General features: G+C 37.1%; 1 protein-coding gene and 1 long non-coding RNA gene across 5 annotated transcripts; both read right to left on the bottom strand.

Annotated features, from left to right (window-relative positions):
- Positions 1-4803: 4803 nt before the first annotated feature.
- Positions 4804-7241, bottom strand: LOC149002667 (uncharacterized). Of its 4 annotated transcripts, XR_016170299.1 has the most exons (6): positions 6956-7241; positions 6579-6673; positions 6377-6442; positions 5325-5523; positions 5022-5094; positions 4804-4921 (listed from the first exon to the last, which is right to left on the bottom strand). It is a non-coding gene; the product is annotated as an uncharacterized LOC149002667 (long non-coding RNA). The 4 variants fall into 4 exon arrangements; XR_016170298.1 differs by having other exon boundaries at positions 5022-5523; XR_016170297.1 differs by lacking the exon at positions 4804-4921 and having other exon boundaries at positions 5000-6264.
- Positions 7242-20352: 13111 nt separating this feature from the next.
- Positions 20353-21144, bottom strand: LOC149002666 (vascular-related unknown protein 4-like). The gene is made up of 3 exons (XM_089136260.1): positions 20782-21144; positions 20610-20675; positions 20353-20478 (listed from the first exon to the last, which is right to left on the bottom strand). The coding sequence occupies exons 1-3, from the start codon at positions 21142-21144 to the stop codon at positions 20353-20355; spliced, it is 555 nt and encodes a 184-aa protein (XP_088992386.1).
- Between the last annotated feature and the right edge of the window lie 410 nt (positions 21145-21554).

The raw sequence follows: 21554 nt of genomic DNA, 5'->3' as shown, positions 1-21554 counted from the left end.
TCGTGAAATTAATATAGTGGCAGATTTTTTGACAAATTCGGCAGCTAGAACAAGAACTTCTGATATTAACATTCCTTGGTCAGGTTCACTCCTTAATGAATTTGATTTGGATTTGACAAAAAAAAAAAAAAAAAAAAAAAAAAAAAAAAGAAAGAACTTGATTTGGATGCCTCTAGATGTCCTATATTTCGTTTGTGATGAGTTAGTAATTTTCTAATGTGAGTAGGGACCAGTGAGGAAGGGTGTGTGTATTGGGGGCAACAGTTGTTGCGGGAGAGCGAGGTTGGTTCCTCATAAGGTACTAATTGATGTATTGTTTCTTTTTCTTCTTCGCTTAATATAATGATTTTTTTTAGCGAAAAAAAATCTTCAATTTCACATAAGTTCAAACTGTAGTAGAGATTATATTTTTTTTCTCACACTTCTTTACCATACATTAAGAGAAAGATCCACTTTTGATCCATTTTATCAATGCTTAGAGGTGATAATTAAAATTGAGATTGAAAAATGTAAAAGAACTAAAGAAGCATAATCATCTACCCATAGCAATAGACAATCCAAATTAATTTGGCATTGTCATTGATAGGTTATGTTAGAATATTATAGCAAAATTAGCTGAGAAATAGACGTGAAGACCAGGAGTGGCAAAAATGTTTAGCTTGATGGAAGAAGACTACGTTTGAGACTATAGACATTGAATTGACTTGGAGTTGATTTTAAGTATTATACCAATCATTTGACTTTTGCTAATGATTAGTTGAACCTAGGCCGTCCCATGTCCAGTCTTCCTACCTTCCTTCTTATTCCTTTAAATAGTTTTATTAGTATTTATAATTCGATGGAGAGATACTCAAGTGGACTTGCCAAAGATATGGAGATCAGATTAATAAGCTTATGAGAACTTTCTTTAATTTTGAAATGGTTGGAAGCCGGCTTATAAGAAGCATATAGCAGGCAAGGGAGGAAAACCCATATGTGTATACCAACGCAAAGAAAACCCTCATGTGTATACAAACGCATAAATACAAGTTAAAGGTTATCAGTTCTAGAGCCCTTGATTTGAGCAAGGAGAGGAAAAAAAAATAATAATTGTACTATAAATTTTTTATTTTTGGTGAAAGACATGGGAAGCTAATGATGAAAATTGAAAGCATTCCAAGAGACTAACTCCTCAAATTGTAAATCTTAATCTAATATTGTTAAAATCATTAGGATCCAGACATTCAAGCAATTCCCTACTGCTAATATACAAGATCCCGTCCCTCTTCTGTCGATTTAGCATGATCAAGCAAATATTGTTTTCTTAATATTTACAAATGCTGCTTGGAGTGAAGGTTCTGATCAATGTGGTCGTGGGACGTTGGATCCCAATTTGTTGCAGCAAGATGTTCCTATGCACCTGGTTTTTCTGCTCAAATGGCGGAGGCCGAAGCCATTAGAGATGGCCTCCAGTTGGCCATGATTCTCTCGGATTGTTTTCAGGCTATTGCCTCCCTAAATCATTCTCCAGCTTCAGTGGATTGGGCTTCTCGTATCATCATTCATGACATTCTTAGTATTAGATCATCTTTCAACTCTATTTTATTAGTTGAATAGTAGATCTTCTAATGTTTCGGCAGACTTTCTAGCTAAAAGTTGTTTGCCCACCCTACTTTATTGTGAAATTTTCTGTGATACTGCTCAGACTCATTTGCTTGATGAATTCATAGTTTTTGACCAAATCATAGTAGGTTTGCAGTTTTGCTCATGTAAATTAGACACTTTGAAGTAGCAAGAGCTTCAATAATTCATCGGATAGGCATTCATGTTCAGGTAAAACATAGAAGGGAACCCCTGAGGTTCGGTGGTTGTTGCCCCTTGATGGGTGGTGCAAGTTGAATATAGATGGATTTGATAAACTCAATTCATACATATTATTTTGGATAAAGAATTGGCTACATTTGCATGTGTTTATAATCATTTTATATCAATTCACCATAATATTGTATGAAAACTAATATAGTGCACCATTTCCTTTTATTTCTATGATTTTGGTGATTTTATATATTTCCTAGCAAATCCTAATTATTAAGATTTATCACTTGTGCTTGTAGGAAATCAACCAAATCTACAAGGCTATTATTATTGAAAAATTTGCGAAGAGAATCTTAACGAACCAAGCTGGATTTTATTCCACTTAAAAAATGAAAGTCTTTTTCATCAAGTTAGAGAGTGCCACACTCTAGAAGCTTCCTCCAAAAAAAATAAAATAATAATAATAATAAAATAAAATAAAAAGAGAAGAAGAAGAAGAAAGATCCTACTCGGAGAAGAAAGAGGGAAAATTCTCGTTTTTGAGTGTCTCTATCTAGTTTCGATCAAGTTTTTCATCGGATGGTCATTTGGTGTCCGATCAAGCTGATTTGTGGAAAAGAGCTTCATAACTTTTTACTCTTCAAATCCAATGGTGGGTTTATGCATTTGAGCTATCGAAGTCAGTCCTGTTTATACACAAAACACTTCCTTGATTGAGTCAGATTAGGAAACTAGAACTGTATCAAATTGACACTAGCTTATAAGAAGGGACGAGAGTCTAGGGAAAACATTTTTTGTGCTTTGGAAGAGTGTAGAGGATGAATTTGGAGTGGTAGCTGCTTTGGGACAAATTTTGGAGTTGCTAAAGTCTCTTCTTCAACCCTAAAGTGGTGTTTTCTTTAACTATTTCTTATTCTTCTTCTGTAATGTTCTAAGTTTCTTTTACTAGGGTTAGATGGATATTTACATGAGATAATTATTGGTTTTATTTTCCTTTCACAAATTCTCCCTCTTGTTTTCATCAACTTTGTTCTTAATGTCTGAATGTCTAGCCAATATTCATGAATCTCGTGGTGTGTTTTCGATCATATAACAATGAGGAATGCATGCTAGACCTAGGATAGAAGAATGAAAAATTACATCTAAAGCATAATAGGTTAGATGGTTCATTCGATTTGTTTATGAGTTTCTTGTGCTTAATGTGATTTATTAAATTGATGCTCTAAGCATAATTGGTAGGGGATTTAATATGTTAGGGATCCTTAGGCATAATAGATGAGACAATCTAACTTTGGAAATCTCATTGACAAGTGGAGATTAAATTGGTTATATGAGAAAGGGGAGAATTAATCAATAATCTATATTATATTTGGTGAAATCAAATCCTTAGTAATTTCATTCATTGAGTTTGATTTCTGATAGCAGTTTCGTTATTTCATTCATATTTTGATAGTTATTTAATTCTTGTTAATTCGTTTAGCTAGATAATTACAGGTGTTTTTAAAGTTAGTACGTGATTTTCTCTTTTGGATCCTCGTGGGCACGATATCCCTCTTACTCTATATCATTTGGGCGACCTCATGCACTTGAGAGTACGAACGCAATAGGGTCTTCTCTTGGGGACCCTAGACATGAAGGGGTTGGTGGTGTTATAAAAAATAGTGATGGTGTGGTTATTGATAATTTCTATCGCTATTTAGGAGGCGTTCTAGTGTTGAGGTGGAGTCCGAAGACTTGGTCAAGGGGATAGCAGTTGCTAGAGCCCATAATATCATAAAGCTATGGATTGAAACAGCTTTGGTGGTTGTGGTGTTGGCAGTGAATAGAGTGAATAGCGTGAAAATCCCATGGAGTATAATGCGGAGACGGCAAGGGCTGCAAGGCATCTTGAAAATTTTTTTTTTGAAAAAAAAAAATTTTTTTTTTTGGTTTTTTTTTTTTAAAAATAAAAAAAAAAGATAGGATATTGGATGTGGTATCACTACAACAAAAAGGGCATATAGCCGCAGACTTTTCCGTAGTAAAATGTAAAGAAATCCGTAGTAATAGCCTATAGCTACGGATTACATGCGGTTTACTATCTGTCGCAACAGGCTCCGTCGCAAACGCAGTAGCTACACATAAAATACTGCATGTATAAGGTTATCCATAGCTATGGTTTTTTAGTTACGGATCTTTCTGTAGCTATATCTATAGCTACGGATTGTTAGTTACAGATGTTTCCACATCCAACTTCTAGCTATACATATTGAAGCGACGGATATTTTTGTAGTTATATATCATCTAGCTGCGGAAAATATTATTGCGGATGTTTCCGTGGCTATCCTATAGCTACGAAAAATATAACCATGGATGTTTCCGCATCTAACTTCTACCTACACATATTGTGGTGACAGATAATTCCATGGTTATATATCATGTAGCTACAAAAAATATAATTGCAGATTTTACCGCGGCTATCCTATAGCTACGAAAATATAACTGTGGATATTCCGCGGCTAACTTCTAACTACGCATATTGTAGTGCCAAATATTTCCGTGGCTATATCTTTTAGCAGCGGATGTTTTTGCATCTCACATTTTGGTATACACATTGTAGCAACTTACATTTCCGTGGCCAATCTATAGCTTCAGTATATTAACTTCTCCTGCAATGCTATAGGTGTGGAATATTTGTAGGTATTTCATCCACAATGAAAATGTAGTGATAGATTTTATTTTGCAAATGTATCCACAGATCATCTATTGGTACCGATATTAGTGTGGATTGTTTTATAAAATTTATAACTACAAATTCTTTATAAATACTATAACATATATAAACACGAATCAACAGATATACATTTCTTTGCAACAAATATATGGAAACAATATTTATATTTATTGAATTCATTGTCATTTGAAATCCATACAAATCAATTAAAAATTTAAAGATAAAAAAAAGAAGTTAGTTGTCATCCAACTAACTCAAACTAGAATAACTGCAAATCTAGAAAGAGTCTGTGCTAAAGCTCAAAGTATACTTAAAAAAAACACACACACAAGAATCAACTAATCGATCCAAGTCTCTCTGCTCTATGATATGTGGAACTCTGTAGTGATTGAATCGACTTCTTAATAAATTATCCTGCAATCAATATAAAAAAATTTTAAAAAAATAACAATTAATCAATATTGTAAAAAAATTATAAAAACCCCCCCCCCCATAATTTAGAATATCATATTACCTTCATGAGAACAAGATGCATCATTGCTCCTAAAAGAGTGACTTATTTCATGACTATTAAAGTGATTAAGCCCCTATCACAAGGATACAATATTTGCAAAATGAATATCAATAAGAATCATAGAGTTCTAGGAATAAAATAAGCTTTAGAGATTGATTAAATTTTAATAACATTACCTGTTCTTCAGATGAAAAATCTTCCATCTAACAACCTAGATTTGATTGTTTAACAACTAACTTAAGCTTCTAACATATTAACTTTATTTTTCAGGAAAGTAACTTGTTCATGGTCATCTTCTCTTACCTTTTCCTTAGAGGCAAGCCTAGCTCCCAATCCTAATCCTTGAATGCGTCTATATTTATCTTTCTTTAACACCTGAGAAAGGGGGGGGGAAAGGAGGCATCGCAGGGAGAAATGAGAAGGTGACTCACCTTCGGCCAGAGAGAAAACCATCAGAGAGGGGCTGGAGATGCTGGAGACGGTTGCTGGCTCTCTGAAACTCCTGTGAGTGTAATGAAACTCTAGTCAAGAATTGAAAGGATTGCTAACAGTAGCTCTATTCAAAAGATGAGTCTTACCCAATGATGTGATCCAAAGGCATAAGGGTTTCCTAACAGGATAGGAATTTTAAAAATAGAATTTCATACACGAATTATACCAATGGCAAATCTCATGGAGGTCAAACTAGCAATCAAATTATAGATTTAACACCAACAAATATCAAAAATAATATAAGAATACTACACTGAAACAGAATATCAAATTGATTCTAAAACAGAGTAGAAGTAGAAATTCAACTAAGAAGAGGATTCCAGGAAATAACACAAAGATAAGGTTTTAGAACTGTGGGTGGGTGTGTTCAAAACGATAATCCAATCCTTAAATACAAAATCAGATTTGAAATCAGGGATTTAATACCATAGAGAACTGACAATCCAACAAGATATATGACCAATCAGAGTTGGTAAACAGAGTCATCTAGCAGTAGAAGCCATTGGGACTCAAAGACTTTCAGAAACATGGGTTCCACCAAATTTAAATTAGTGGTAACCATTGAGAGCTTCTAAAGTATAATCATTTGAGAAGGTTATACGTACCACTGCAAAAGATCTAGCACAGAACTATCAATTGAAGATGCATCTATATATCCAATGGATTAAACAAGTTTCCTTGAGTTCTTTAGTATCCTCTCAAGTGCATTATGTTCATATGTGTTATTTTCTGCTAAGAACTACACACAACCCTAAAGTAAAAAGAAATAAATAATAGTAAAGAGAGGAATGAAAAAGCATTCAAACACGATAAAATAAAGGTAAGAACAGGTAAAAGAAGCCTTACAGATTTGTACTACTCACCTTGCAAAATTTGGAATTGGTAGGAGATCAATACTATCTACTGCAAATGGAAGAAGCTTTGAGATTCTGACTCGTGCGATCGAACAGCAAACAACAAATCAGAGTCGTGTTGATTCTTCAGTTCAGAAAGAAAAAAACGAACAGAGAATATTCTGGATTATTCTACCTAGTTTGTCTAAAATTGCCATTTCTATTCACTAACCTCTTTCATTCACGTAGGGATTTGCAACAGGCAGCTAGCAGAGTCTTCTTAAACCTTCACAGCCCTCGAGTTGAAGAATGATATTGAGAATGAGACTGAAAAGGACAAAAAAAAAACTTCGATTGAAGAGGAAAAAACCCTTCGAGGTGGTGATGCGCCTCTGGATTTCTTCTGCTTTTCATAAATTGTTGCGATACCAGGAAACCATGAAAAACCAACCCTTCGATTGAAGAAGATGGATGAAGCAAGGATGATATAAAAAATATAATAAAAAAAAATCCCTTCGATTGAAGAAGAAAAAACCCCTTCGAAGAATGAGATTGAAAAAAAAATCATTCGAATATTGAAGAATGAGATTGAAAACGAAAAATACTAACCCAAAAACCCCTTCGTTCTTCAAGCTCTCTTCTTTTTCTTCCACTTCTACCGTTTCAACAAACAAAAAAATGGAGAGTTACCTCTGATGAGCCGTGAAAGAGTTCCGCAGCAGCTTGTGTTGTTTGTCTTCCCTCACTAGTATATGACAGAAACAATCAATGGAAGGCCAAGCCCTAACTTCCCAATAGGTATGATAATAGGATTTCTGAGCTTTAGTAGTGAGAGACGATCGAGTGTATAGCGGAGGAGTGGGAGAGAGGACCTTTAGCGGGAACGCGAAAACTATTAGCGCGCGGGAAGGCAAAATGTTGTCTACGGAATTTTTTACTTTTGAAGTCTCTTTAGAAAAAAAAAATAATAATAATTTGTCAGCTGTGCACAGCAGCACTAAATGGCAACACATGTAAAATACCAATTTAATGGTTGATATCAAAATTGATAATTTTTAAGTATAAAAGCCTCCAGGAAATACCCATTTAATCCATACTTGCCTCATATGAAAAAACCCGAATGGTTAAAAATTCTGAAAACCCTACATCGAGTTCGATTCTTCACCCCTATTAGAAATCCTATAAAATGAATAACCTTCGAATAGTGAAGAATGAGAAGATGAAGTTGCTGAAGAATCCAACATAAAGACTGAAAATATGGGGAAAAAATAACAAAAAATGACTGACCTTACTGGGAATCCCTTGACCGTAAAACACTGAATCTTCAAGGTTTGTTCCATTGAAAGATGGATTATAATGAATGTTAATAGAGTAAAACCCTTCATCTCCTTCAAAGAAATTTTCCTAACCAGGAGCAAATGGCAAAGGTCCGCTTCTAAAAATTTTGAAGTTTTTACTGTAACCCTCTTTCCATGTTTGAAATGTAGGGGTGTCAAGAAAGCCTGCTTGACCAGCCCGGCCCTAATCCCCCTAAGCCCAAGCAAATTCGACCTGAAGGTCGAGTTAGGGTTACAAAATACTTGACCTTGGTAGGGTCCGGTCGGGCTTGGGTTCCACTGTTGGACATGTAGTTTTATCCTAGTCATTAAAATATCGATGTCGCTACATTGTTAATTATCACAACAATAAGTTTCTCATATTACTACAATTCTTAACTTCAGTGTTGTTGTCGTAGTTATAACGTTTTTTTTTTTTTTTTTTTTTGAATACTATATTCTTAAATATCTTAAATTACTACAATACATAATTGTAGTTATATTTTTCTAATTAAAGGGAATGTATTTACTATAACTTTTAACCGCAGTTCTATTTCCGCAGCTAAAAAGAATTGTTACCACAATTTTAAATACTGCAGCTATTATATAAACTATATTACTAGAATTCCAAAAGGTAGTTATGTTTTAGTAGCTAAAAAATTGATATTGTTACACTTTTAATTCCATAGTAATAAGTTTCATATATTACTATAATTTTTAGTTGTAGTTTTGTTTCCGTAGTTACATTGTTTTTTTGTTACTATGGTTTTGAGTATCGTAGTTAAAAATATTTTAAATTACTGCAATACATAACTGTAGTTATACTTTTGTAGTTAGAAGTAATATATTAATGTGGTTTTGAATACTGTAGTAAAAAGTTGTTCATATTACTACAATTTTTAGTTGTAGTTTTGTTTCCGTAGTTACAATATTTTTTTATTACTATGGTTTTGAGTTTTGTAGTTAAAAGTATTTTAAATTACTGCACTACATAACTATAATTATACTTTTGCAGCTTAGAAGTAATATATTACTGTGGTTTTGGATATTGTAGTAAAAAGTTGTTCATATTACTACAATTTTTAGTTACACTTTTACAAGTACATCTATACATATATTTATTACCACAGGTGCTACGGACTGCAGCAATAACTGTTTTATATTACTGCACATGGAAAAACTGTAGTTAGAAGGGACTAATAGCTTCGATTAAAAAAATTGTAGCTAATTATGTGTAGCTATAAGGGGTTTTTGTTGTAGTGTTTATATTCTCTTTTTTTTCCTCTCTCCTCTCTTAACCCAAAACCCAAAAAACACAAACCAAACCCAACAACCAAAAACACACAAAGGGGGGGGGCCCCCCCCCCCCCCCCCAACAACCACAACACCCACCCAAAACTAAATGAGGAAAGGGAGGGGCGGCCCCCCCCCCCCCAACAAAAAAAAAAAGAACCCAAACCAACACAAAAAATGTTGGGGGCATGGTTTTTCCCTCCCCCAGTGACATAGTCGAGAGGTGCCATAGTCTAGGTAAGAGCCTTTATAATGATCCCTAGACCTGTACAAGCAAGTGGGATCAACTGGGTTGAGAAACTACCTTAGTACTGAAAAGTACTAGGGGTGGTTGTTCAAGGTGGTTGATTGGCCAATTCGCTGCCCCCTAGCTAGTTGGTCAGTTCTGTATGGGTAGTTTTTGGATTTTTGCTTCCAACACCCCTATTTAAGGTTTTAAAACCCTAACTACATTTTTTTTATAGTCTAAGACGACTATGAGACCTAGGGGATGTCAGAGAGCACGTGACAAAGCAAAGGAAGGCATGCATTTTCCATAGAGGAAATCATATGTCTTCATCAGTTTTTAGATCTTGAAGGTAAATAACTGATTCCCTTCTCTTTTACTTCAATAATCCATTGTCGATTTTGGGGATTTAGTTGTGGGAACACCTTGCTGGAAGTATGATTAAATTGGGAAACCTTTGTTTTCCATTAATCCCAATCAAATCACACATGAGGAATAGAATGTGTATCCATTCTGACAGCATATTCTTTCAGCAAAGGACTCTCTACTTCTAGATTTGATAATTAAATTAGCTTTTAGCATTGTTTCTTGATTGGAGTGTTTGAATAGTGATCCAAAGACGTAGTTCATGTCACACCCCACCCAGCTAGTATTGAACTTACCTGCATACCCGTGGAGGTGATCCATAATTACAGTATCTAGGGTTCGCGGCCAATCCATAACCATACAATACACCATAACATAATCAAAGGAGCAAACAGTTAAAGGTATTATATAAATTATTATAGTTATCCAAGTTAATCTCAAGTATTCTTAGAGATAAATATTTAAAATCATAATTGTAATAAAGGAACTCTAAATTGTTCATCAAAAGGCTTGGAAAGGTAAGCCCTCAATCTCTCTATTCATCATTATACAATCCTAATCAAACTCTACGATATCTTTGAAGAAAACCACACGGCGATTAAAACAATTAAACACCGCATGAATAGTCCAAGCATGGATACACGTCGCCATGGGTCTCAATCTCCTCAATCGCCGGTGGATCGCAAGGCTCTGGTGGCACTGAGTACTTGATGGTGTCCTCATGGCCTGTATAAGAGTCTAAAAAGAATATTTCCACACGAGATGAGTTCCAATGAACTCAGAGACACCAATATCATATACCAAGCATTAAACTTATGTATGTGTTATGAAATGTAAGTATGAATATACTCTTATGAGTGTAACTATGCTAGTCTTTGTAGGTGGACACGCTTTAAGGCATAGCACCAGTCTCCTTTGGGAAGTCTCACATAGACTCCAAAGGCTTCAACTGAATTGGGCGTCATGATCAAGGTATGAGAATAACAATCCAATCATCGACCATGGCTAGGAATAGGGCCACACTCTCTCACTACGACCATTGATATGAGATCTGGCGCATGTCACGAAAACTCTCTAGCCCAACGCAACGAGTTATCTACGTAATGATGACATACTAGGATTTGATATCCTTCCTATGGCACCAACCAACTCGATTCGATATCCTCACCTATCTTATGGCACCAACCAGCACAGACTACACCCCCCTTAACCCTATGGTTATCTATATACAATGGGCCAGGTCTTATCTTATGGATCCAACAAACTCGGACTATGCCTCCCTCAACCATATGCAACCCTACCATTAACGACACGTGGTTTGTTGTGTCCCCTCACCTACTACAATATACTATTGGACGACGGCACCCAACACCACTGTCACAGGTCACTTGGCTTCAATAACTCTACCAAAAGGATGATGGCATGATAAGAGTTTCTAGCCTTGCATCTAGACACATAGATGGTACCCATATAAAGAATCAAAATGGAATGCAGGGTACCGGGGAACAATAAGCAAACCCACAACTTCAGGTAGAATATACATGTATGCATCATTCTCCTATTCCCATCATATCATCATCATCATAATTGTAATTAAAAGTAAATAACAAGATAATAAATAAAATATAAACTCATGTTGCAACTCATGCGTGCATGCCCTATAGCAAAGTCGCACAATTACACACAAGCATAATATACATGAATAGAATATGAATTTAAACACATGATCATATAAGATTGTCTCCCTCAACTGACATGGTGTTAGTACTCTTCAAGAGAACCAAAAATGTGAGCAAAAGAAAGCCGAAGGATCACCCAAAACCTAGAAAAATTATATAGAATAGGTTAATTAAAATTTGGAACAAAACTGGGCAAATATCGAACATCACACATTGTCACCTGATCAAACTCGGGGAGGGCCGGTTAGTTAATCTTACTAGGATTGGTCGACTGCCCTGGTTGATCGCCTCTTGGGCTCCAAACAGAAATTGGTCTCCCTTGCTCAAATCCAAAATCCAATCTCTTGGGGACTTCAATAGAACAACAACAATGTCCCCCAAAACATTTTCTAAACATTCAAACAAACCTCCAACTCAAAAGCCCCAATTTAATTAATGAAGAGTTGCTTGCAAACATCTCAGAGAGGGTCGATCGCTCTCAAATGGGTTAAATGAAACCCTCAAACACACAAAAGGGCTAGGAAATATGCTATAAGGCTTCAACAACTCATCAAAAACATTCAATAGCTCACCTACCAACAGTTTCCACCATCAAGGCCAACCACCAACTTAAATACTTCAAAGAAAGTGAAGAAAAAGGGTTTCCTTACATCCAACAATTATTTCCGCAATCTGCACTTTGGCACATCTCAATCCTCAATGATTTAACCCAACACCACTCCTTTCTCTCCTCCCAAGCTTTTAGCCTCTAAAGAACATAAACAATTCGTTCATGAGTCAAAATAACAATAAAATAGGGTTTAATAAGCTAAAAATCCTAAAATACCATTTTTTTGGTAGGGGCGGTCAATCAATTTGATCAATCACCGCGGTCAACCACCCCTATATCTTCTTCATCCAAAAGCGGTTTCTAGTGGGCTTCGGAGGATAGAAACCTCTAATCATGCTTGACTCAATGGTATGGTTTACCTTGTCATAGAAGTCTTCTTGCCTTGGTTTTTGTGTGTGGAAAAATGCCTATTTAACCTATCCAAATGGACTTTCTCTCTCCTTTTGACATCCAAAATGGTGGAGTGGTCATCTCTTTCACTATCCATGTCCATGGGTTCAAATTCCAGCCACGACCTCAAACTTTGATGGCCCACAACTGTTTTTTTACTAGTACTTAAGGTTCATGGACCTGAAATGAAGGTTTATCGAGTTAGAATTCTAGGGGACTTCACAGTTTTTACCTAAAATCAACCCAAAATCCTCCGAGGACCAGGGATCGAATGTGTGAATTTTGGATTTTGATTCTATTCATGGGCACCTAGAGGTTGGTTAGAGCGGTTGATTGGCGACCAACAGTTTGATCAACCAGCCCCCTTGCTATCTTGGTTTTGAAGTTTGATTTGGCTAAGTTGACTCTAAACCCTAAATGCAATTATATGAACATGTTCTTAGGACTTACTGTGATCAGTTGGAGCACTAGTGTGGGTGAAATAAAATCTATAAAAGGTTTTGGACATTGGTCAAATAAAGAGAAAAATGCACTTGTGCTTGGGTGGTTTGATATGCCTTTGATATTTGTGATATACTGATGATGTTATTGCATGTTGAAATGTACTATTTAAAACGTACTGTTTAAGCATGATTAATATGTGGGAACTATTGGAAACTTATTACTATTGTTCGTTGTTTTCTATAATGGTATAGTGCTATGGAATGTATGATTTTGACTTTGGGAATGCATGAGCTTGTATGCCTATTACCTTACATCTGGGGTTGTGGGTTAGACCATTTCCCTTGGTGCTTCTAGTACTACATATATATGTTGTCTAAACATAGTAGGAGGTCTAGATGCATGGTTAGGTTGCCCTCATTTCATGTTACCACCCATTCAGCATGGGTATTAAAGTCGAGTGACCCGTGACAGCAGTAGGGGCTGACGGGCATCCAACAGTCGGTAGCCACTCCTTAAGGAGATATAGACCTATTGGTCTTATCATTCATGGTGGGGTTGCTTATGTGGGCTCATGGGCGTCCAACATTCGGTAGGCATCCCATGAGGAGACACGAGAGACATCCGCCTTAGCATATGTGTATGACCATAGGGTTACGAGGTGTTAATCCACTAGTTGATAGGCATTCCGTGATGATTAATATACATAAGTGGGTAAAAATATTGGACCAAAAGGGTACTAGGTATGAGGGAAGGTATGTAGACCACATGTAGCATGAGACGTAGATGATCTTGCATTGGGCTAAACTTATCCCTCACATGCACCAGTTCTTATACCAATGGTTACAGTGAGAGAGTGTAGGCCTATAACCCATACATGGTTGTGATTTGGACTGGTTACTATATGATACCCAAAAGTCTATTGGAGGCCGTGAGGGGTTTTTGAGACTTCTTGGAGTAGGTTGGTGTATGACTTATTGTGTATTGCCTAGACAAAGACTGGCATGGTTAGCATCTTAGCTACATTCATAAGCCTTCATCTTATCAAGGATACTTATCACCCTTGTATATGTGGACTATTTGCCTTACGTAGTCCTTCGGAACTTACTCCTATGGTTATCTTATGTTCTTCAGATTATTTTGCAGGTTATGATTGGACAACAACCCAAAGTTCTATGACACGACAGAAGCACATGAGGTGGCCATGCATGGCTGATGACTACGCGGTGTACGATAGTTTGTGTGTTTGCATGGGGTGTGCCTATGGTGATGCGTAGTAGACATTGGATGTTGACGCACTCCGCTAGCTGCTCGCTTATCTCGAACTGTCAATGCTCCATTTGCTTGACGTTACTCAGTAGCTCACCCAAAAGTGTGTCCCTTGATTGTGTAGGTGCTGATCACCTACAGACAACTTCTGGCCTGCATCTTCCACTCATTTGACATCGACTTGGAGGGAGAGGAGGAGCTCACTGTACTATTGGCATTGGGGAAGCGATTGGACGCTAATTGATTGCACAGATGGGCCTCCAAGGAGGAGCACATTCACCAAAGCTTACTGATAACAAAGAGGAGAACGAGGATGAGGATGACCAGGGAGAGGACCAGCCACCATCTGAGTTTGAGCTAGACGATTCATCTGAGCCCCAGACTGCACTGGAGACTACCCAGACTCACCATATATATATATATTTTGCTCCTTGGGTTCTCTACCCTATAGATCATGGAATTCTAATGCCAAGTCTATGCGGAATCTGGTGTAGAGGGCGATAGTCACAAAGGACATCTAATTTGACCCCCATGTGCATGTCATTGCACGGGACTAAGAAGATGAGCTACCTTTTATCCCAGTGAATGACATCATCTGACTCGCTACCTAGGGGAATCCATCTCCTCTCACTATGGACATAGGGTACCGCTAGGATGTGAGCCAGTGCTTGTGTGGAGAAGTGAATGTTGGAGTTCTTCACCCTGCTCTCGATGATCAAACTCTTGTCATTGTCATCCACAGGCTCCTCATAGAATGTCAAGTCGTTGTAGAAGTACCTAACTTTTCTAGCGTAAGTAGGCTCATTTGGTGGAGCATACAACTCCGCTCAAGTGCATCAAACCTCTTCGCTATCTCAAATGCTACGACATCCTCCACAAATAAGACACCTATACTCAATGGGAATGCGGGAAGCGAGTGATAGAGCTCCGGTGCTTTTTCTGACATGAAGTGATGAGGTTTGATGGGTTGATGAGCATCACCTCGTCCACACCCATGACCTCTAACAGGTGCAAAATCTACATCCACGGGCAGTCATCTAGAGAACCTTAGCAAAGAACCTGAGCAAAATGGGAAAAGAAAGAAGAGAGAATAGATAATGCATGGGAAATGTGAGATGAATGATTAGGAGCATGATGAGTCATTAAATAAAGGTTAGAAACTAGGTTTTTATAGGAGGGATTAGGTTTTTAATAAAGAAAAATGAAATAGAAAAATTGGGGTTCAATCTAGGATGAAACTAAGAAAATGAAGAGAAAATGAAGATTTTGAGGGGAAGATTACCTGAGAAAAGTGCAAGGACGCGTGGATGACATGTTTGAGGCTAGTAGACACCATGAAATCACTCATAGGCACATGGGGAAAGTTTTTCTCCAGAGTACTTAGGGTTGGTGGGGGGAAGAAATGACCCCAATGAGGCTAGCTGTCATATAAATCACGAATTCGCCACTACAGACCTGCCGTCTCATAAGGCGGTCAATTGAAATAATCGACCGCCGCTTTTTATAGTCGATCAGGGCGACCGTCCCCTGTGATATTTAACTGCTGAATCTGGGATTTGATGTGTTGGTTCATTTAGCTGCATACTGCACTTACAACGACATTGCATGTTTTGTGATGAACATGAATTGGATACTCTAAGCTATTAGATTCTGCTATGGATTTAACTGAACTGCTTGTTATGATTGAACCATTTGTAGTTGTCCTAGTGGATTGTTTTGGTTAAAATATAAAGTTGTGCAAAATGATCCACTAGGTTAACTAGATTCTAGCATCTCTATCGGCTTGGTTGTATTTTGAGCAAACTTGATGTTACGGGTAAAATAAGGCACGATTTTTCCAAACCCAACCCAGGCCCACGCTGATTGACCTTGATCGGGTGGATTGAGTTGGCTCTGATTGGCCTTGATTAACTGTGTTGTCCTTGACTGACCTTAACTAACATTGCATTAAAGAGAATAATGAAATGATAATATCTCAAAAATTCAAGTTTTCTGAAACCTTAAATATAAAAGGTAATATCCAAATGTTCACCAAACCAAATGATGAAATCAACATGACAACCTATGTCAACAACCTAATTGACGATACTAAGTATAGAAGTTCTGGATCAGGAAGTTGCATTAGCCACCTCATTTACCATAAATCGTTAATTAGCTTGGGTTAGAACCAAGGTTCGACATGTCGGGCCCTAGCGACATGTCGCCAAAAGTCAGGCAACTTTTGGTTGGGGTTCGATGAAAATCGAACCCCTGTTTCGAAGGGTATTTCAGGTCATTTTGACTTGAAATTTGACGTGTAGCCTAATTTGATGCCAATAAACACCTTGGGAGTGTTATTTTGACCTAAAACATCATTTAAACTAATGTTCTTAATCAACTCATGTCCTACTGTATGCGGACGAAAGCCCCGAAACTAAAAATCTAAAAACTCATAAAAACCAAATCATATAAAGTCTACAATTCATTGTACAAATACATAGAGAAGAATGGTTACCTGTTTGATGAAAGAACTCCTAGATCTGTGAGAAACGGCTCCTGATTGACAGAAACAACGTGATATCCGGCAATAAGGAAGCAAGATGTACTCGTAGATGTCAAAGATCGGACCAAAATATGGTGAAAAGTGCGAAAAATGAGAGAGAGAAGCTCTGGAGAAGTGAGAGAAGAGAGAAATTCAACAAAAATCGAGTCGGGCGAATTTCGCCTGACTTTCCGTATTTATCGCCAGAAGTCGGTGATATATCGCTGACTTAATATTAATTCGGTGTCGCTAGGGGGTATCGTGTCTCCCCCCAGCGACACGTCGATTTTTCGCCCCATCGCCAACACAAGGAACCATGGTTAGAACCAATGTTAGTTTAGGCTAGGCCAAGTCCTCAACCCTAACTTGGAAAAACCTTGAACCCCAACCCGTCTTAAGGTTTAAAAAACCAGCCCAAACTTTATGAGGGTTAAAGGTGGATTGGGGCAGGTTTGGGTGGTCGAGGCCAAATTTGCACCCGCTATCTGATGTGATTGTCGCACCATGTGACAGTAGATGCAGCATTTATACACATCTAAGGTAGTTGTAGTGTTCTTTTTGAGACTTGTAGCTTTTATATAAGGGGGATAATTATTTTATAAATGCAAAGTTAGCACCTGACCTCTAGGGGATTTGGATTTTTAACCTTATATTATAAGATTGGTCTTTGCCAACTAAGTCAATCCCTGGGTTACAAGGTAGTGTTCTTTTTGTTATACGAGCAAAATTTCACATGCATAAGCACATGGTTTTTGTTATTTCTTGAAATATTGAAATATATAACTGTTTTCTCTGAGGAGGAGAACAGATACAGAGTCAAAGTTAAATTATCCTTTTTTCTTTTATGGCTTTTACGTTTTTAAATGTTTATGTGTTAATCACGTTGATTGATGGGCATGGTAATTGTTTAGGAATTATGTTTTATTATTCCTTTGTTAAAGTTGTTTTTTGAAATAAAATATTGGGCTGGTTTTTGGGGTGGGATGAAATAGAGTAAGAATCTTTTGGTTGTCAATAGTATTCATAGGTGAGAAATAAGAGGGTAGGGGGTGTATGAAGAGACATAAGGTTTGAGGTAAGGGTTATTAGTTAAGGAGTCATAACTCTTGAGAGAACCTGTTAAGAATAGGTGGGACGTTTCGTTGATAGCATGATTCCTGAATATTACACGAGGGTGGCTTAACAGGGTTTGTTCAACGAAAAAAAAGTATGTTATTTTGGGAGAAGGATATTTTGGTCTAGTAAAAGATTTTCTATAACTGATTTGATGTTTTACTTTTATACTATTGCGTCTCAGATCCGATCATGGATCCAACTTAGTCGAACGGACTCCCGGTTTTCTTCCCGAGTAAGAAGATGATAAAACCTGCAAAAGAGGTTAGACGCCGGCCGGCTAGGATGCCGGGTAGCTGTCTCCCATGGCTAAGTTAGTCGGTGATCAGATTAAGGTCTTGTGCGAGTGTTGTATAGGGATTTACTAACAAAATGTTCATGTCTTACTGAAGGAGTGAGTCTCATTAAATAGGGCATCAGTTACCTTGTTTAGAACCGACAGGTTCCCGATAACCGTTCGCCTGACTTGCCTCTAGGGTGGACCTTCCATTTGTGTAGTTGTTGTCTTCTTTGTCTTAGCGTGAATGGAGTGTTCCATATTAATCACGTGTGACCGAGTTATGTCCTGACCATTAAACCGGTTGGTTACAGTTGGATTCCTCCCAGCCGAATGTATATCTCCCATATCATATACATTATTATGATATAAAAAAGATACCTTAAGGATGTAGTTGAGGTGTGCATAAGCTGGCCAGGATGAACTTTAGATCTCAAAAGGAAATAGTTATTTTCAGTGAATAAATAAATAGACTAAGGGATTAGTTTTATTTCCTTAAAAATAATATGATGATTGATCATTTGTCCTAATAAAAAAAAAATATCATCCTCTTCAATTATTTTCAAAAAAAGAAGAAGAATCAACACACGAGAGGACTAAAACAATGACCTAGAAAGAGTCAACAAATATTAGGAATTCAAGATGGACTTTTTTCAAACCCAAAAAAATGGACTTTACCGAATGCCCAGAGAATTCTTTAAGACTGCTGCATTTTAATACTGTAGATGAATTCAAGGCCATACACTTGCTTTACTGCTTGGCCATGATGTCTGTTTGCACATGGAGAAGCCTTTCAAAGTGACCGCTTGGTCTGCTTGTAATTCCTTTGACCTAGCATGCCATAGATCGCCTGATGCGCGCGTTTCTAGTTTTCTTAATTTCTTTAATAATTATGGCTGGGAACCATGGACTTTTCTTCTGTTCCTCATCAGGAGTGCACTGGAAGGTGGTGAAGATGGCCGGCCGGCCCATCTTGCAGGTTCTTTTCCAAGGTGCTACAGGCATTAATTTGCTGAAGGCGTCCAACCTTACTTCGTTTTAACAAGAACATTTTAACTCATAGTTTAAAATCAATTTTGTTCGCCAAAAGGTCATTTATATTAAGCAAAAAAAAGTTACTCTACATACATTAAAGCAGTTAGTCAATCCGCAACAACAGTCAGCCCCAATACACCCAACTCCATTGGTTCCTTGAAATAGCAAAACACGGCGTAAAAGATTTAGAAAAAAAATATTTTACCTTGATCAAACCTCAAAAGCGATATCTTGGTAGACTAGTGGCATCCAAGCAAGATCATCTATCACCAATGCTGGTCAGGTGGTTTCATATCTAAACTTTTTTGCTTGGCTGCCAGTTTTGCTAAATAGTCTGCAATTGGGTTTGTCTCCCTATAGCAATGATAGACTTTCCAAATTGAAGATAGAAAGTATGCACTAAGACCTCTCTAAGGCTGCTGGATCCACTTAGGAAAGGCTTTTTTCTATAGTAGCTGCCGAATCACACTCAACCTGTATCTTCTTAATGGCCTCTACAATTCTCACCTCCTACAATTCCCTAGAATTCCTATATAGGATTGTGAGTGACAGTTAATTATCGTAGGGTCATGATTATAACCCAATTATGAATTGAACTTAATAAATCCCTAAAATTAAGCTTCGAGAAAAGAGGAGAGACAAAATTGGGAGAAAAATTAGGGATTTATTTGTTTCAATTCCTAATTGTGTTCCAATCATGACCATTGGATAATTAACTGTCATGTGTCACAATCCTAGATAGGAATTACAGGGAATTGCAAGAAGTGAGAATTGTAGAGGATGTGAACCCCTTCTTGATCTATAGTCACTTCACCCATTCCACCTCTGACATTAAGGTTTCCATTTCAGCTTCAAAATTTGATCTCACACCCAAATATAAATGGAAGGGCCCTATTACATTGGCATTTTCATCTCCGAACATATTGCCTGCAACAACATATCCAAGATTCCCTAGCAAACACCCATCAATATTGAGCTCTTAATCCATTGGAAGGAGCAACCCAAAAAACTTTTTGAAGGGGAGGGGTCTCTATCACATTCTAAGAGATCCTCATTCTTTTGGATAAAAGCAGCACATCTGGGTTTAATTTCCTTTTATCAACCTTATAATGTCCTGTATGAAATGTATCTTCAGTGTTTTCCGTCAAGAAAAAAGAAAATCATTCTACCATTAACAAAGGTATAAATAAGTAAACGTTTTCTTAACCCAAGAGCTTGTATTTTTCTCATCTTTCTTTCATTGAAATGATCTTCAACGTATTGAGAAAACACAAGACTTTGAATTGTTCTTACAGTTTCATGCATGGAAGAAAGATTTACAAGGTATGCATAGGGGTATACATAGATTCTCCATACAGCTATACTCCTTGCACTTCACACGTACATGAAAGTAGATATACAACTTATGCATATGACAGAGGGAGAGAGAGAGACGGTTATAGGTTTATATTTTGATTGTGTTCGATGAATTTATCCAAGATGGTTCATCAGCAAAGACATGGGAGCCAAACAAAGCCCCCTTCTCTTCAGTTCTATACTGAAAGCTTCTGTAGCAATGAAACGCGATTCATTCCTCTCATCAGTCTTTTGACTTCCCTTTTGTTAAAACAAAAAATAAGAAACACGAGGAATTGATCAGCAACCTGGTTTCCAATCAGAAACAAAGACAAGCTAGAGGTTGCAGACAAGAATCTCTAAATGATCTACAGAAGGAAACTGAAACTCACCAGAGAAATGTCTATCCAGTCTTCTCTCTTTCTTCTGCTAATATGGAATGGACTTAGCTCGCCAACCTGTTGACAGAGATTTGTGGACTTCCATTTAAAAAACTGATCCAGAAATATTTTCATTTATATTGAAAGATTCTGGAGAAGAGAAAAAAGTAAAAGTTTTCGGTACCTTGGGACTATTGCAAGGAGAACTTGCAGTGTCTTCTAAATCATCATCATCCAGGAGAACTTTTTTGGCTCTTCTCTTCTGGAAATTCAATTTCTTACAGGTCTTCTGTGGACCCATTATTGAAGAGTAGCGATTTTTAATATCATGTTGATGATGATCAGAGAATTTCCATGCAGCACAAGAAGCAGCATCAGAAACCAACGAAGAGGTCCCATAATCAGAAGAACATGAAGAAGTATTGTCTCCATTATCATTCATGAAGTCTTCAAAGTATTCTGTCCAACCACTCTCTTCTGGGCAATCGATTTCTTCTTTATAAGATATGGCTTTGTTAATCGAAGACATCATTGATGAGTCCTCCATTGATCAAACGATGTAGACAAGGGAAGATGAAGAAGAAGGAAAGAATGAAAGAGTTTTAGTAGCTTGGGGAGAGGGAAGAGGAGCTATATATAGAACAGATCAAAACTCATATAAAAAGAAGGAATTAAAAGAAAATTGGGAAAAGAAACCATTAAATTTTTTAGCGTGGGCCAAATTGAGTTAGAAAATTTAAGCATTAGCTACAAACAAAAGGCAGAGACAAGGGAAGCTAGATTAGAGAATGAGAACGTGCAAGAGGAAAGAAACGAGACATATAAGTAGGATATTTTGACCCAGTCTCCCGGAAAAATGAATTTCAGAAGTTCTTATTTGCTTATTGAATTTTCTTCGTTTTCCTTTCACATGAGTTTTTATTTTATTTATTTGGCTAAATCTCATTGAGTGACAAA

This window comes from Hakea prostrata, chromosome 10 (genome assembly GCF_041222555.1).
Source record: "Hakea prostrata isolate BN-2017 chromosome 10, UWA_Hpros_2, whole genome shotgun sequence".
NCBI classification, from domain to species: domain Eukaryota; kingdom Viridiplantae; phylum Streptophyta; class Magnoliopsida; order Proteales; family Proteaceae; genus Hakea; species Hakea prostrata.
Note: the sequence above shows the minus strand (reverse complement) of the source record. Positions and strands in the feature narration are given on the sequence as shown.